Consider the following 16,365-nt stretch of genomic DNA (forward strand, 5'->3'; position numbering starts at 1 on the left):
ATGGATGCAAACTACAAGAAAGAAGATTCCACCTAAACATTAGGAAGAACTTCCTGACAGTAAGAGCTGTTCGACAGTGGAATTTGCTGCCAAGGAGTGTGGTGGAGTCTCCTTCTTTGGAGGTCTTTAAGCAGAGGCTTGACAACCATATGTCAGGAGTGCTCTGATGGTGTTTCCTGCTTGGCAGGGGGTTGGACTCGATGGCCCTTGTGGTCTCTTCCAACTCTATGATTCTATGATTCTAGCTGAGCATGCATCAGACCATTTCAAGAAAAGGAGCAGATTGAAAAGGGCAGGAGAAAATTCAATGACTTTTTAATATTTGGATATTAATGCAAAAGAGGGGTGGGTGGAGTTCTGGAGATCAAGTCATTGGGATCTTTCTGCTTTCAGCAATAGGCCAGGAGGCAGATGAAACTGGAGCATGTCGTCAAGTCTTGCTCATTTGCCTGCCTCTTCAGTTGTTAACGTCCCCAACATCCCCTGAAATAGTTTATCTCTTTTTAGGGCTGTTTTCTTTTCAGTAACCACCTTTGTGGCAGAGCCCTAATGGAATTGAGGGGCCCTTTATAGGCAGGCCAGAATGCAAAACTGAAAGCCAGTGCCAGCAGCAGCCTATTTCACTGTATAGTAATTGGTGGCTACAAAGGGCATCTTGGTCACTAGAGCAGGGTAGCTCTTCTTCCTCACTTCTACAGTGAGGGCTGTGCTCAGTTTGCTGTAGTCACTCTCCACGTATCCCATGGCGATGTTCTTCTGCAGACAGGGGGAAGGGCAGCCACTGGTAACCTCACCTAGCGCATGGGGGAACGGACAGAGCACTTATCAAAAGCAAACATACAATTTCTGCATTAAATGATCAATAAAAATTGCTGCCCAAAATGCAACTTCTTCCCAATTTCTATAAGTAGGGTGGAGAGCCTAGTTTTCTACACACACCAATGGCCCTAAGAGCAATTAACATGCATGGCCCTTTAATGATCCACTAAAGACAAGAAGAATGCAAACAAGCTGTGGAGCGTGCATACCACCAGAAGGTTTGTTGCTGCTTTCTGTATGCAGTTCCAATAGAACACCTCTAAAAGGCTGCATTCTGCAATAATCTTCAATGAGGCTCACTTACTAGAATGTACTACTCTGCCACCTGAAAGGGGCAGGGAGTTAATAGAAGCACATCCACTATATATTTTGAAAGGTTTGTCCCCTACGCCTTTGGACACTTCTCAATACACCTTACCCAAATTTTACATGGTGGTTTGAGAGATCAAGGAGCAGGTTTTCATCCATGTTCATATATAAATGGACACAATTTTGAAGGGAAATGGTGGGCAGCCTTTCAAAACTTGCACTGCTTTTGTTTCCAATAATTCATGAGTACAAGGCTGCTAGTTCTAAACAAAGCTGTGCACCGAACACCATTGCCTGCAGTATGACCAAGCACAGCAAGTATTACATGCTTATTGGGGTGCTTGTTGTAGCAGAGGGCTGATCTTCCTAGACAGTACTCAGAGAAGCTTGGAGAACCTACCAATGGCCTTGCCCTCTGGGCTGAGAATGGGCATGTGCTGCCGGATGGGAGGCCCTGAAGAAGTCAACCCCACACGTTTCCTTTTGGGTTTCTCTTTGATTTGGGCCAGTATGATCGATGCACCGGGGAAATCCATGGCAGCACGACGGCGTTTCCCTGAGAAGCAATTGGAAATAAGGTGTCCTGTTAAGGCCAACAGAAGAAGAATTCCCCCGCCTGTGGTCCAAATTACCCTCACCACATAGTGTCCCATCACCACTGAAGGCCTAGTGCAGCTTCTCTCCCATTCCAAAAAAACCTACCCTTGCTCCATGCCCAGTCTACTCTGGCCTGGGGTGCAGGAATGGGTGACTTTTTGCCTATTTGATATTGGCCAGGAATGTCAATGGGTAGGCAAGCCGGGCAGGGAGAGAAATCCAGAATTGCAGCTGGCACCTACCAAGGGTCCATATCAGACTGGCTTCCACAGGGGTTGTGCTCTCATCAATGTCGTTCCCATACAGACACAGACCTGCCTCCAAGCGCAGACTGTCCCGGGCTGCGAGTCCTGCCAGCCACACAGTGGAGTCCTTAAGCAGCAGCTCAGCCAGCTCCACAGCTCGGCTTGCAGGCACAGAGATCTGGGTACAGAGAAGCACAGTGATTTGGTCAGTGTGATTTTTGCTACCCTCCCCCCCCCCACTCCCAACCTCAGGTCACCTGGCCCGATCCTGCATGCTAGCTCAATCTGAGGCTATGTCCAGGCTTGACTGACACCCTTCTCGCCCAAGCCAACCTGATTCAATAATCCCTTTCTTCATCAATACGCTGCCCTCCCGGCCTGAAATAGCTTCTCGCTGCTCCTCCCACCTCTTTTTAGTTAGCTGAGCCGAGCCCTGACCATGTAAAGGTAAAGGTAAAGGACCCCTGGACAGTTAAGTCCAGTCAAAGGTGACTATGGGGTTGTGGCGCACATCTCGCTTTTAGGCCGAGGGAGCCAGTGTTGGTCCACAGACAGCTTTCTGGATCATGTGGCCAGCATGACTAAACCGCTTCTGGCACAACGGGACACTGACGGAAACCAGAGCGCACAGAAACACTGTTTACCTTCCCGCCACAGCAGTACCTATTTATCTACTTGCACCGGTGTGATTTGAACTGCTAGGTTGGCAGGAACTAGGACCAAGCAACAGGAGCTCACCCCGTCATGAGGATTCAAACCACCAACCTTCTGATCGGCAAGCCCAAGAGGCTCAGTGGTTTAGACCACAGCACCACCCGCGTCCCATTCCCTGACCGTGTACCTCTACGCCATCCTCGCCTGTGTAGCCACAGCGGGTGACCCTGCAGCCTGGCACTCCGAAGACACTCATCACTGCACTGGTCATGAAGGGCAGCTTAGACAGGTTGTCTGACACCCCAGCCTGTAGCACTCGGGCCATGGCAGGACCTGGTAGAAGGAAGAAGGGAAATGGCTAGGAGCTTGAAGAGGTGTTAGTTCATCAGGCTCCCTCCCCACAAAAGGAGGTTCAATAAGTCTCCGTTAAATGATGGAGGAAGGAATTGGGCATTTCAAGCTGAATGAAGTGGGCTCAGCCACATAGAGGGTGTTGCCCTTGCTGATCTCAGTCAAGGCGCATCGTTGCCACCGCAGCAGTAGGATAGAATTCACTGCCACATGATGTGGCACAAGCTTAGTCTCTCAAAAGGTTAGGGCAAACTCATGGACGAGTGATCTACCATTAACAGCCACAACAGGTAAATGTAACAGTCCACACTTCTTCCAGGACCAGCCCAAGACATTTTGCTGCCCGAGATGAAGGACAAGGTAACACCCCACTCCCTAAAGACCTTAGTGACTGGACAAAGATACAAGGAATCAGGTGGTCCCTGATTCCACCCCCACATGGAATGGCAGAAGGGCTCTATCTTGTCCTGGCGTACCTATACATCTCTGTCATTTAACCCCTTGCTGTTGCTCCTTGCCCTCACAGGATCTGCTTGCTGGGAAAGCTGCCTCACTCTGCCTAATGTTAGGGCCAGTACTTTCCCCCTGAGTATCAGATGCTGGCGACAAAGAAAAGGGCTATTGCCATCCTAACCTGTTGGGCTGGGCCACTGGTAAGAACAGGGTGTTGGATGAGATGGACTATCAGATGTAGCAGGGCCCTTGGGCTCTTATGGGTGCAGAGCAGCACAGGGGAAAGTGTGTTTGTCATATTCAAAGGCCCTAGGCGAGTCAGTACCACACCAGCTAGCAACAAGCTGGCCTTGCAATGCCCCAAAGAGCCTAAAGATGCAAAAAAAATAAAAAGTGGGGTGGAAGTGGGGAAGGCTTTGGACCAGGGGTAGGCAACCTAAGGCCCAGGGCCCAATTGCCTTCTCAATCCGACCCACGGACCATCCGGGAATCAGCATGTATTTACATGAGTAGAATGTGTCCTTTTATTTAAAGTGCATCTCTGGGTTATTTGTGGGGCATAGAATTCGTTCATATTTCCCCCCCCCCCAAAATATAGTCCGACCCACCAAATGGTCTGAAGGACCGTGGACCGGCCCACGACTGAAAAAGGTTGCTGACCCCTGCTTTGGACAATGGGATTAGCTGTCCCAGGAAGATCAACAGTAAGGCTATTGATTGGTCTGGGAGATGCTACTATATTAAAGCAATTAAGCAGCAGTTCTGTGCATTCCCTTAAGGCAAATGTCTGGGTATTTTGTCTGCTGCTTCCCACAATAGGAGCAGTTATCAGAGGTACATAATATTTACCTTGCAGAGCAAGCAAAGCGTTGTCTGACACTTCCAAGTCCACATCGCAGCCAGCTGCTTTCATTTCCTTCACCTTGTTCTGCAAGCAGAAACAGAGAGCAGCAAGGTCATGACCCACTTGGGGGTGGGGGAAGGCATCTTCCTCTCTTCCATCCCATTCTCTCTCTCACTGAGTCCAGCATCAGCTGCAGCAAGGGGCAAAGATCAAGTTTCCCGAAGGATTGGAACTATCTATCGTCTGTGTTTCTGCTGCCGCCTACTATCTAGGAACAATTCCCTGTAGGATTGGATGGTGAGAAACACATACCTTCATGAGGGCAAAATCCTTGTCCCTGCAACCTGCATTGGAGACCACGTAGAGGTGCTGGTCCGAGGTGCTGGTCACAATCAAGTCGTCCATGATGCCTCCTCTTTCATTTGTGAACAGAGACAGAGTGCCCTGAAAGTAAAGCGCAGTTCAGTTACTGGTCGCCAAGAGTGGCTACCGTTTAACAGAAGCCAGGTTTTGGCAGACATGCAGTAATAATAAGAAAGAGTAATAATGATTTCCCTCTGCATGTTACATCCCTTGTTTTGTGACGGCAATGTGGAATACAGTTGTATTAAGACATGCAAACCCATATTGGCCAGTGTCTGTGACCTCGTGAGGAACAAGCAACTAAACATCAAGAAGAACTTTCTGCCAGTAAGAGCTGTTAGACAGTGGAACGGACTCCCTGGAGGTTTTTAAGCAGAGGTTGGATGGCCATCTGTCATGGATGATTTAGCTGAGATTCCTGCATTGCAGGGGGTTGGATGAGATAACTCTGGGGGTCCCTTCCAACTCAATGATTATATGATTCTCTCTCTCATGCCTACGTAATTGTGCATCACTACAAAAAGTGATTTCTGCAGTGATCCCTTCACTCTTCTCTTTCACAAAGCCACCACCTCTATTATTTTCAAACAAGAGCAGCTAGACAATTTAAATGTCTTGCCATTTTGTGAACCTTTAATAATTTAGTTTTGAATGCTGAGTGTTCGGCTCCTGCTATTCATCCTATTTTTTTCCCTTTTTCTATTTTAAAGGGAAGTACAATGGTTACATGGGACGTGGGTGGCACTGTGGGTTAAACCACAGAGCCTAGGACTTGCCGATCAGAAGGTTGGCGGTTCGAATCCCCGTGACGGGGTGAGCTCCCGTTGCTCGGTCCCAGCTCCTGCCCACCTTGCAGTTTGAAAGCACGAAGTGCAAGTAGATAAATAGGTACTGGTCCAGCAGGAAGGTAAATGGCGTTTCCGTGCGCTGCTCTGGTTCGCCAGAAGCAGCTTAGTCATGCTGGCCACATGACCCGGAAGCTGTCTGCGGACAAACGCCAGCTCCCTCGGCCAATAAAGCGAGATGAGCACTGCAACCCCAGAGTCGTCTGCGACTGGACCTAATCGTCAGGGGTCCCTTTACCTTTTTACAATGGTTATATAGCTATCCCCAGGAACCAAGGTTCTCTCCATCTCACCCCCTCATCGATTAAACGGAAATAGTGTTTTACTGGTGCTAGATTACAGTTTGCAGGGGTAGCATGCAACAAATTACATGCATTTAAGAAACACTTCAATCTTATAGAAAAGCCCTGTAAAAGTATTACTTTTACTTAGATCTGTGTCCTGTCATTGCTCAATGGTGCTTGAAAAGTGGCAATATTTCTTTACATCATTTCCCCCTCCCATCCATTCTATAAGGTGGCCCACTGAGCAACAGTGATTTGTCCAAGATCACGCAGTTGATGGATTTGAAGTGGGATGTCCCACATCCAAATTCAGCATGCCATCCATTGTGTTACACTTGTGTGCAACCTAATGAATGGGAATCCTGTGGTGCTGGCCCAGACTACAACTCCCGTCATCCCTGACTCTTAGCTATGCCGACTGGGGCTGATGAGAGTTCAACAAGATCCAGAGGGCTGAAGGTTTCCCACCGAGTGTGTGGCCCACTGGGCTCCAACATACCTGATTAGGCTTCAGCTCTGCTATGTCCCCAACTACTAGGCTCTCTATGAATTTAATCCGATCTCTGCCAAACACTTTAGTCTGTAAAAGAGAGAGTCACCTCACATCACCAGGGTGCTATGCAGGACCAAGGACAGCACACTTGAACAAAACATCTGATGCCTGGTGCTACCACAAAGCTAAACTGCTCCTTTGGTGCAGTACAGTTGGGCTTTATTGTTTTTCCATTTATTAGACACATTTCTAGATTGCCCTTCCTCCCCAGGGGACCCAAGGTGATGTATAGTAGGATATAAACACCCAAAATGTGTATCATAAATAAAACATAATCCTAACCAACATACTACAGGCCACCCCCTATTTATGCAGGACATTGCATTCCGGGCCATTGCGTGCTTGTGTAAAATTGTGTGAAATCAGAAACCCATTGAAAAAGCCTGCAAACACCCCATTCTGCCCTTTTAGTGACGTTTCAGTGACGTCTTTATGACACTTCTGGGTCACTTCTGGGTTTGGTGCTGTGTGCATGTGCATGATCCCACACATATTGGTCATGCCTAAAACGGGAGTTGCCGTATGAAAGGACAGATCGAGCATGGGGCATAATTCCTTTGTTAAGTAGGCTTAACTCACTGATTGGTCCAAGGCCACCCAGTGAACCTCATGGCTGATCAGAGTTGTGAACCTAGGTCTCCCCAGCCAAAGTCCAGCATGTTTCTTACCACACCACCCTTTGCCAGTTCACGAATCTCAGATTGTCAGCTGATACTTATAAAACTGAGTTTTATGCTATGTAGTGATGCTCTTTGGGACCAACACAACTGCCCACATTTGTGGACTATCATTGGGGATCTAGCTGCAGACTCTCTTGGTGTGTTATGGTGGGGGGGGGGGCTAGGAGGGCTGTCACGGTGAGCTCCTGCGCTTCAAAACTGACACTGCCCCACTGCTGAATATGACCCCACAGTGGAAAGACTGGGACTTCAATGACCTCTGGCTTCCTCCAGCATTACCTGCAGCATATGAGACACATCGAAGAGAGAACAGTGCTGGCGGGTGTGCAGGTGGGACTCCAGGTGGCTGTGTGTATACTGCACTGGGAGGCTCCAGCCGGCAAAGGCAACCATCTTCCCACCATGGTGCCGGTGAAAGTCATAGAGGGGCGTCTGCTTTAGGCTGTCCTGCAGAGGAAGGCAAGGCATGTTCTGACTGGCAGGTGCCAGCAACCCATCTGAGATCATCGAAAGGTCAGCAGTCTTGAGACGGGCAACCAGGACTCATTATCAGTCGCCCCACTGCCATTCCCAACCCTGGCCGCATCAGAAGGAAGAACATCCTGCCCTCCTCCAACTTATACCTGTTCTGCTTAAATTAAGCCCTGATGTGTGCAGCCCTGGGTGGCCTCAAAGGTTAGACACTGACCTCCAGCTGTCTTGGAGAGTGGACCCCTCACCTCCTAGCTGAGAGCCACCCCCAAGGACCAAAGTTTTCCCGTTGGAACAAGGGGTAGCTCTGGTCTCTAAGCTCCCTTTGACCTTTGTGATTAGTGCTTGTTTGCTTAGTGCTTTATCAGAAGTCCAATGTCAAGAGGAAAATAAAGCTGCTTGCCCTTTGTACCCAACCCCCTCTTGCAGGTCTGCAAAGCCTTTCCTGTCTCACTTTCCCACCTGCCTAAGCTCTGGCCTGCTTAGTTGGGAGACAGTCACCATGCTCTCCAAAGGAATCACATTTGGTATTTAACACCCTCCCCGTGACCGTGGCTGTGGTGAGCACCTATTATGGGGCAAAATGTTGCTGTTTCCCGGTCACCATCGGTATTGATCAAGGGGTTCAGTAGGGGAGACTCTACCAATTTCAACCCCCACATATGGAAGGTTTCTTCCTCCATTCACGCCCCGCATCCCCCCATTTCATAACAGGAAATTCTTGGGTCACCACCAGGGAAGAACTTCGTTGGAGAAGCCACTACTACTACAGCCCAAGTGCTTAATGCTGAGAATAGCATCTTACTGTATAAACTCTTTCTTTAGAAGCATCCGCTGTGAAATTGCCCCCTCGCCATTAGAATGCCCAGGGAACTGCGCCTGCCTCCGACTCAGCCAAAAGGAGGCGAGGGGTGCGCGGGCGGGGGAGGGCTCTGTCGAGACTCCTCAGCCTTTTCCGCCCCCCAAGGAGATCCCTTGATTTCACCCGGTCTCCCCTCAAAAACCAGGCCAAGATGAGCGCTCCCTTTCTAAAGCGGGGAGATGCTGGGAATGAAGCCTGCCTGGGGAAGGCAGCCTCCTCGGACCCCTCGCTAGTCCTGGAATCTCCGATGCGCGAGAGCTAGTGCGAAAGCAATGCACTCTGCACATGCTCTGGGACTGCCCAATTCAGATATCCCCCGGACTTTAAAACAGTGACAATAAGCAGGTTGTGCGGTTGACCCGTTTCAGTCATGAACTTTTGAAAAACAGAGCGCATCTCTTCCAACCCAAGGTCCCCCGCCTGGCCCCCTTCCCTCCTGCTTCCCTGGCTGCCCGGAGCGAGCCAGCCGCGCTCCGCCACTTCCAACTCCGCGCAAGGCTCGCCTGTTGCCGGGCTTCCGAGCGCACACCTGCAGCCGAGTGGGAGGAGAGGCGGGTGTCCCCAGCTCACCTGCCCGGAGGCGTAGCCCCGCTTCGCGCGCGCAGCAGCTCCGGGGGACCCCCAGCCCGGAGCCGAGAGCCGAAGAGCAGCTCCGACGCCGGCCCGAAGCATTTTCCCGGGCGCCCCTACGACATGGCTGGAGAGGACAGCCCCTCCTCCCCTCCCCTGGGCCCAGAGCTCAAGTCCCGGGGAGGAGCCTGGGAAATGTAGTCCCGTTCCGGCGGCAAGTGACCAGAGGACTCGCCCTCCCCAGCCGAAGATGAAAAGGAGAGGAAGCATCCAGGCAGACCGGACTCGCTGTTGACCCCAAGATGAACCGCGATCGTCACCGAAGCCCGTGCGGTCCAGGCGAGACGCGCACACCGCTTCCTTTCTGAAGCCAGTCTTTTCAGTTGGAAGGTTGAGGAGTATGCATAATGGACAAGGGTCTTGAAAGGGTGCAAGGTAAGGGCTTCTCAGCAGAAAACGTAGGGATAGCTCTCTCTCTCTCCCTTAATTCTTTACACACACAGAAGATGCCCAGATCACAAAACTGGAGCAGGGAATTACCCTTTAGTGCTGCTTAGGGTTCATTCTAGATAGTAACTCTAACCAAGTGAATCAATATGTAAATAGCAGACTACAAGACAGAAAGGATAGCAATATTAGCTTAGGGAACAGTGGTGTTAACAAACATGAGTGCATGAGATGTACTGTGATTAGCTGCTTAAAAATCCAAAGGGTACCATAGCCAGTTACAGGTCTTTCAGAATACTTACTTTTACTTTAAAGACAAGGGAATATAGAAGCAGAGCAATGGTTACTAAATCAGGAAGGGCATTTTTTCTTTCCAATTAAGCAGGCATGCATGAATCAGTTGGATTGAATAAAAAACAGATTACATCTAGCATGGGAAAAAGAGCATTGGCCCATGTACTGCTAATTTTAGATGCTATTACGGGTTAATAAATAAGCTTAACAGAGGTTTGACAAGTACAATCCACCAAGCACATACAATCAATACAACACAACAATCTTTTATTTGTGATGCATTTGGGCTGGATAATCATCCACTGAAAAAATACTTAAAATACATTAACCCTGATTTAATGCAATGGATTGCAATGGGTAAGGGTTGCAGCTCAGTAGCAGAGCACATTATTTACAAGCAGAAGCTCCCAAGTCGGGCATCTCCAACTTAGGCTAAGAAAGATCCTTGTCTGAAACCTTGAAGAGACATTGGTGCTCAGACAATACTGAGCTAGAGGTACCAATAAGGCAGCTTCCTGACATCATTTGCAAAGGTCTTTCACTGTATTCAGTAAAAGTTTATTATACTTGCAATGGGTTAGAAGATCACTGTGGCTATTTCCAGCTACAGTATAAATAAAGTAGCATACATAATTCATAATAAATAACAGAAAGGAAGTTACACAGCTATGGAAAACAGGTTGTTCCCGAGATTTAAAGTCCAGCATTAAAAAAAAAAAGTCAGCTACACATCCTACTGCACTAATTCATTTTGTTCTGCAGCTTGGTCCACCAGACTTACATATCATGGACATTACTGCAGGAAGTGCCCCATACCACAAGAAGATACCCTTGCTAAGAAGCAACGTAGTGCTGTTCTGTTCAAAAAATATCTCTGAAAGGCAGTTTAAGATGTACTGTTGAGAGAAAGTGATTGTTCAAAGGCAGTCTAGTAGCTCCTTGACAGAGCAGGGATCTGAATCCAGACTTTTACCATAATCATTTATTCACCTCAGCTTTCAACACTCATTCTTGAGCATAGTAATTCATGCACTGGAAATGAGCATCTACAACCATGCAAGGGTTATCTAATGAGTTGGAAAGATTAATATGGTAATATTTAAGAATACAAAGGTGACAGCTGGTAATTCAGGTTGCAACTCAGCAACCTGAGCAAGGGAGCTCTCAAGGACATGGCTTTTCAGGCTTTCCACCAGGATGCTATTTTCGCTACTTGAAATATCTACAGCTGTGGCTGTAAAAAATGACAAGGTGCTCCGCTCCAGGACTCAGCTAAAAACCAACACAGCACAGTCTGGCACTGCCATTTCACTAGGGTAAACTATTTATCTAATGTGGCCCTTACAATACTGTAGCCAAAGCTAGTGACAAGTTGTTGAGGGCTAGCTCTGTACAATTCACAACTAAACTACTCACATCCCTCCAGGAAAAAAAGAGGTGGGGGTTAACTCTTCAGGAAGCATTTCTTATTGCCACCCACTTATTAAAAACCCCACACAATTACATAGTGTAGGTTGCAAATGAGGTAGCCATAGCAGAGGAAGCAACAAGGGAGTTCTCATTCTCTCTGGAACGCCAGCACATGAATTTGAGAAAGTAAAACCTCCAGTCTTGTCAGCTTCAAGACATTTCAAGTCATTTCTCTTGCCAAAATGAAGGATTCTTCTCTCCACCCTGCCCTGCCCCCATCATAGTACCAGATTCTTGAAAGATTGCTTGATTTTGCCCCCAACAGAAACATGCACCAAACAACAGGGCTTCCAAAAAACAGACCAGGAGATGAAGAGCCCAAATAAGGCACCTTCAAGTTCAAGGGAAAGCAGCCTTCCAGGGTCCAGTGCAAAATGGAGAACAATCTCCACATAAGACCTGGCAGGAAGAACAGAGTAGAGCTGGAGAGTTCCCAGAAAGGCCACCTCCATGCAGTGGAAAAGGGAAGGACTGGAACATGAAGGCAACAGACTTTGTCCATCATTTCTTCCTGCCTCAAGCCAATCCAACACTGTGGGGGTGCAGCTCAGTGAGTCCAGCTCTTAGGAACTTAGTCAGCTTTGAGTCCTGGGCAAACTCAAGTGTAGGAAAGAAGGTTAAGGTCATACGAGCCATTCACCTGAAACAAGAAAGATACAGAGAACTGTTTTTAGCAAAGAGTCAACATACTGGGAATGTTACGGGGTGTATGTTTCTCCCACACAGGCTTTATTCCCTCCAATGGACAGAATGTTGGACTTGAGCTCAGGGGGAGCTGAATTCAAATTTCCACTCATCCAACAGGGTAACCTTGGGGGGAGTCACTATGCTGTAGCCCAAATTGCCCCAGGTTAAAATACAAACACTTCATGCAAGCCATCCTTAGGTTTCTTAGAGGAAAAAGGATACAAGATAAACAGAAATTTCATATTGACTGCCAAATGCTTTCATTGCAGCTTTCCTGATTTGTTGCTGGAAACAGGGAAATGATAGTGGGCCTTTGGCCTGATCCAGCAGGGCTCATCTAAGGTTAATGGGTACGCTCTGTGGGCTGCAAAGGCTAAGCGTAAACTTGAAGTAAGTCTTCAAGAGTTCTAACCGGACTGCAATGAAGGACACACTCCCCAAACAAGAAGCAAAAGTAATATGAAACTAACATCAAAGCGGCCAATTCGTGCTGCTGGCTGGTTGGCTTGGAGCATCTCGGTCAAAACCCACATTTGCTGCAGTTCAGAAGACACTTTGTCAGCATCAGGGAGTCCCTGAAAGTGAAGGATAGTTATATATTCATATAAGCAGTTTCTTTACTGCTTTTGAGGATAAAACATCACATCTCCCCAGAGCCATTCCCTGCCAGGAGCCTGTCAGCAAATCAGAAGCCCCCAGTGTCACCAACAATACTTACATCACGCAGGTTTGTTGGCCGCTCCTGAGGAGATGGGTGAGAAAGCCAAGCTGGGAAGCCTTTTTGTGGACTCTGGAAGATAAAAACAGCCCCAGAGCAAAACACTGCTGATTCTTTACCAACTGGAATGTTGCACTTACACACATTACCCTTTTTACCTTCACCAATTTACTCTCTTAGAGCAGGCTGCCTAAAGACATAAATACTTCTCTACTGCCCACAGGAAAGTGCAGAATTCACTCTTATGAACTATTACAATCTATTTACCTTAAGCTCTCATAGGAGCATTATTTAACAGGGGACCAGGGGGGGCAATTCTCACTGTAGAGGTACAGTGTCCAGGATAATGTTCCCCCCCCATCTGGATTTCACAGGTGAAAGCTTACTCTAAAATCAGCTTTAGAATTGAACCTGGCAACTGCAGAGTTAATAACATGCATTATGTACATGAGGGGCTCTGGTAGTTTCATTGGTGAGCCACACTAAGGATGTGAAATTCATAGCATGGAAATTAGAATGAATTGGCAGGGGGAGCCATTAATAAACTTGTTCCATGGGTAGCAGAGATCTTAACTTGAGAAAGTGAAGAAGAACAAGCTCAGTGAACAGTAGTTGAATTACACAGGGAACTCTGATAAAACTCAAGCCAAGCAGCAGAAGAGAACAGGAGACTTGGCTCCACATAAGCTGATGGCTAGAAAAGGAAGACAGAAGCTGGTAGCTCAGAATCAAAGAGATCTAGGTGCAGCATCTTCTCCAGTTCAGATGTGTGACCTAGCATTTTGGGGGGGAATAAAGCACAGAGAGCCTGAGTTCAGCCAGTTATCAGACCCTAGACTGTGTTCTGAAGAAGGCTTCATTCAATGCTGAGCAAGCCGTTACAACTATAGAACAATGCTTATAGAAAGAACAGGTGCTTTGAGGATGAGCTGAGTATGTACCTTCTGACCCCCAGGGAAAAGCTGCAGCTCCTCAATTGTGAAATGCAGCCATACTGGAGATGGTTGACGCAGGATTAGACGCATGGCAGCCACTCGGTCCACATCACAGAGCATCTGGCAAAGTAAGGGAGACAAGGCATCACTGAAACTGCGCCAAGGCCCAATATCCCTTCAAAACAAAGTAAACAATGATTTGCTGTAACATTGTAAGAGCTTCTAATAACTTCTCCCTTGATACAAACAACAGGGAATCATTCCAAACTAGCTAGAATACAGTATCAGTAGGGCCAGGAATTAAGGCCAAGTTGGGGTTTTATCATGGTCTGGTACATATAGTAGTAGTTCCGTTCTGAGCATTGGACCTTGTAGATCTAGTGAAACGTACCCTATGGGAAGTAAGAGCATGCAGACTTCTATAATTTTTTAGAAATTCTATTACAGAAAACAGACAGTCCATACCGTTCCGCACACTAAAGAAGGGGTGGGGAACTTGTTGTCCACCAGATATTGCAAGACTACAGCTCCCACAATCTCTGACCATTGGCCATGCTGGCTGGCATCAATGGGAGTTGGAGTCCAATAACATATGCAAGCCACAAGTTCCCTATCCCAGTTCTATTCAAGATTTACTCAGTGGTGGCTAAAGTGTGATGGCGCAACAAAATAAACCAGGAATGTTGTGTGGAGCACAGGTTGCCATTTCAGACAGGAAACAATATGAATTAGCAGAATAATTGAATCATCTCATAACTAAGGTTCCTGCATTGCAGGGGGTTGGACTAGATGACCCTTGCATCCCTTCCAATTCTATGATTTATGTGCAATACCAACAGAAATAGTGGATGATCGGGTTGCAAACGTGATCCGTGCAGGAGGCACGTTTGCAACCCGCAGCGTTTGCAACCCGCAGCGCCGTGTCCGCGCATGCACAGGTTGCAAGTTGGTACTTCTGTGCATGCGCCAAAACCCGGAAGTAACCTGTTTCGGTACTTCTGGGTTCGGTGCGGTGCGCAACCCGAAAACACACAACCTGAAGTGTCTGTAACCCGAGGTATGACTGTACTTACCTGATGTCTGGAGAGGGAGAAGTAATCCTGAGAGCCTTCTTCTGTGTGAGGGTTGGGCATCAAGCAGTAATTCTGCAGACAAGTAACCCACTTGGGAGGACTTTCGTTCCCACCATCTGCAGGGTTTCGGCGCTGCACCCGTAGAGTCAGAAAGGCTGTGTAATAGTTCTTGAATACTATTTCCTGCAACTGAGGATAGCAATATGAGGGGAGGACTGTCATGGATTCCTCCTATTCTTGCTCAGAAACATTACTGGAACCCTTGGAGCAGGTCACTGCTTGGATATCTAAATTACAGCTTGGAGCAAAGTAGAGAAGCTTACCTAGGGTAAGCAAGTAACCAAAGGTGAGTTTTGAAGCAGGTACTTCCTGGTTCACCATCATAGTTTCTATATCAGCTTTACAGCTAAAATGAGAGACTTCAAACATAACATCTGACAATTCCAAGCCCCACACACTTGCTTTCCTCCCATACTTACATCAATGGTTTGTGAGTGTGGAAGCACAACATCAATCACCAGAACACCAGGACGGCCTTGCTCAGTCCTCATGTCTCCCACTTGCAGTGAGACTGGGCTCTTTAAAATGCAGGGAATAGGCTCATGAGCCATGGTCCCCATGCTGGAAGAGAGTAGTGGACTCCATTAAGCAGCACATAAATATTACAACCTCCACCTCCCTACACTGAAACTCAGGAACTTGCCCCCTGTTGTTGTTGTTATTATTATTATTATTATTTGTAATAGTAGTAAATAAATTGAATAGTAAACCCCAGGGCAGCACACATACCAGCAACAAAACATCCGTTCAGAATTCCAATACAAATGCAGACTACTAATGACTATAACATGTATATTTGGGGGGGGTCATATTCCACCAACAAAGCAAGTTCTGCAGATCACCCAGTAGCATGGTAGCTTTGTTTCACGTATCTGATGCTGCCTGCTGTGAAAGGCCATGGTCCAATAAAACCAAGAAGGTACAATCCTATGTATGCTCACTTGGAAGTAAGCCACATCACATTCGGGGGTGAGGGGCACACTTCTGATTAAAGACATATGGGATCAAGCTCCCCCAAGGTTTTACATACTGTTATTTTATCTTTTTAGTAAACCAAACATTTTAGCAATAAAAACGTAGCAATAATATAAGGATGACCTCCTCCACACAGGCTTCCTTAACTGTCAACGATGCAGCTCGGTTTTTTACTTATCAAAGCCGGAGCGTCCCCTAAGAAGAGAACACGGACGCACTCGCCCCACTCCCGGTTAAGCCCAAGACAAGCAACGATAAGACCCCTCCCCGAGAGTAACGGACCCGTCGTCACCCGCGGAGGGCGGCGGGGACGCGCCCAGGTTCAGGCCCTTTCTTTGCCCACCCAGCGCATCTCTGGGACTCGCCTGCAGCCGCTCCCTGCTCGCTCTCGCGCCTCCTCCCTCTTCCTCCTGTCAACCTCCTGTTTTAAAGCGGGTAGAGGAGCAGACAGAGAAGAGCGAAGCAATTCCCCCCGCTACCGCTTCCCCTCACCCGGTTAGCTAGCGCAAAGCCACTACAAACATGGCAGCGCCGCACGTCACGAACGTTGCCACTACTACGGAGAACGAGGAGGCGGAAGCCTTTGTTGCTAGGGCTCGCTTGGCGTCGCGCACGCGTGACGACACCGCGGGCCGCCCGCCTAAAGGCGGTGCTAAGGGGAAAGAGGGGCGGGGCTTTAACTTGAAGCCGCCTTCCTAGAGACGTGTCTGCTGCGGCGCCTTGGCAATGACGCAAAGCGGTCGCATTTCTAATCTGTCCGCGTTGCTGCGGCAACGCAGTAGCTAGCGTTCCGATTGGCCGCCACT

The 16,365-nt window shown here is 48.0% G+C and overlaps 2 protein-coding genes across 3 annotated transcripts; both read right to left on the reverse strand.

Moving 5' to 3' along the window:
* Nucleotides 1–298: 298 nt before the first annotated feature.
* AMT (aminomethyltransferase) lies at nucleotides 299–9,052 on the reverse strand. The gene is made up of 9 exons (XM_081900342.1): nucleotides 8,901–9,052; nucleotides 7,277–7,444; nucleotides 6,264–6,344; nucleotides 4,585–4,716; nucleotides 4,278–4,356; nucleotides 2,812–2,957; nucleotides 1,968–2,148; nucleotides 1,529–1,684; nucleotides 299–794 (listed from the first exon to the last, which is right to left on the reverse strand). Exons 1-9 carry the CDS (start codon nucleotides 9,000–9,002, stop codon nucleotides 616–618), a joined length of 1,224 nt encoding a protein of 407 aa, XP_081756468.1. The 5' UTR covers nucleotides 9,003–9,052; the 3' UTR covers nucleotides 299–615.
* Nucleotides 9,053–9,891: 839 nt separating this feature from the next.
* NICN1 (nicolin 1, tubulin polyglutamylase complex subunit) lies at nucleotides 9,892–16,148 on the reverse strand. 2 transcript variants are annotated; one of them, XM_081898451.1, is made up of 7 exons: nucleotides 15,925–16,148; nucleotides 15,004–15,145; nucleotides 14,525–14,713; nucleotides 13,458–13,571; nucleotides 12,517–12,588; nucleotides 12,269–12,373; nucleotides 9,892–11,751 (listed from the first exon to the last, which is right to left on the reverse strand). In XM_081898451.1, the coding sequence occupies exons 2-7, from the start codon at nucleotides 15,142–15,144 to the stop codon at nucleotides 11,710–11,712; spliced, it is 663 nt and encodes a 220-aa protein (XP_081754577.1). In that variant the 5' UTR covers nucleotide 15,145; nucleotides 15,925–16,148; the 3' UTR covers nucleotides 9,892–11,709. The 2 variants fall into 2 exon arrangements, with proteins under 2 accessions (XP_081754577.1, XP_081754578.1); XM_081898452.1 differs by lacking the exon at nucleotides 15,925–16,148 and adding an exon at nucleotides 15,842–15,900.
* Nucleotides 16,149–16,365: the final 217 nt, after the last annotated feature.

This window comes from Podarcis melisellensis (assembly GCF_964234715.1).
Source record: "Podarcis melisellensis genome assembly, chromosome: 2".
Taxonomy (NCBI): domain Eukaryota; kingdom Metazoa; phylum Chordata; class Lepidosauria; order Squamata; family Lacertidae; genus Podarcis; species Podarcis melisellensis.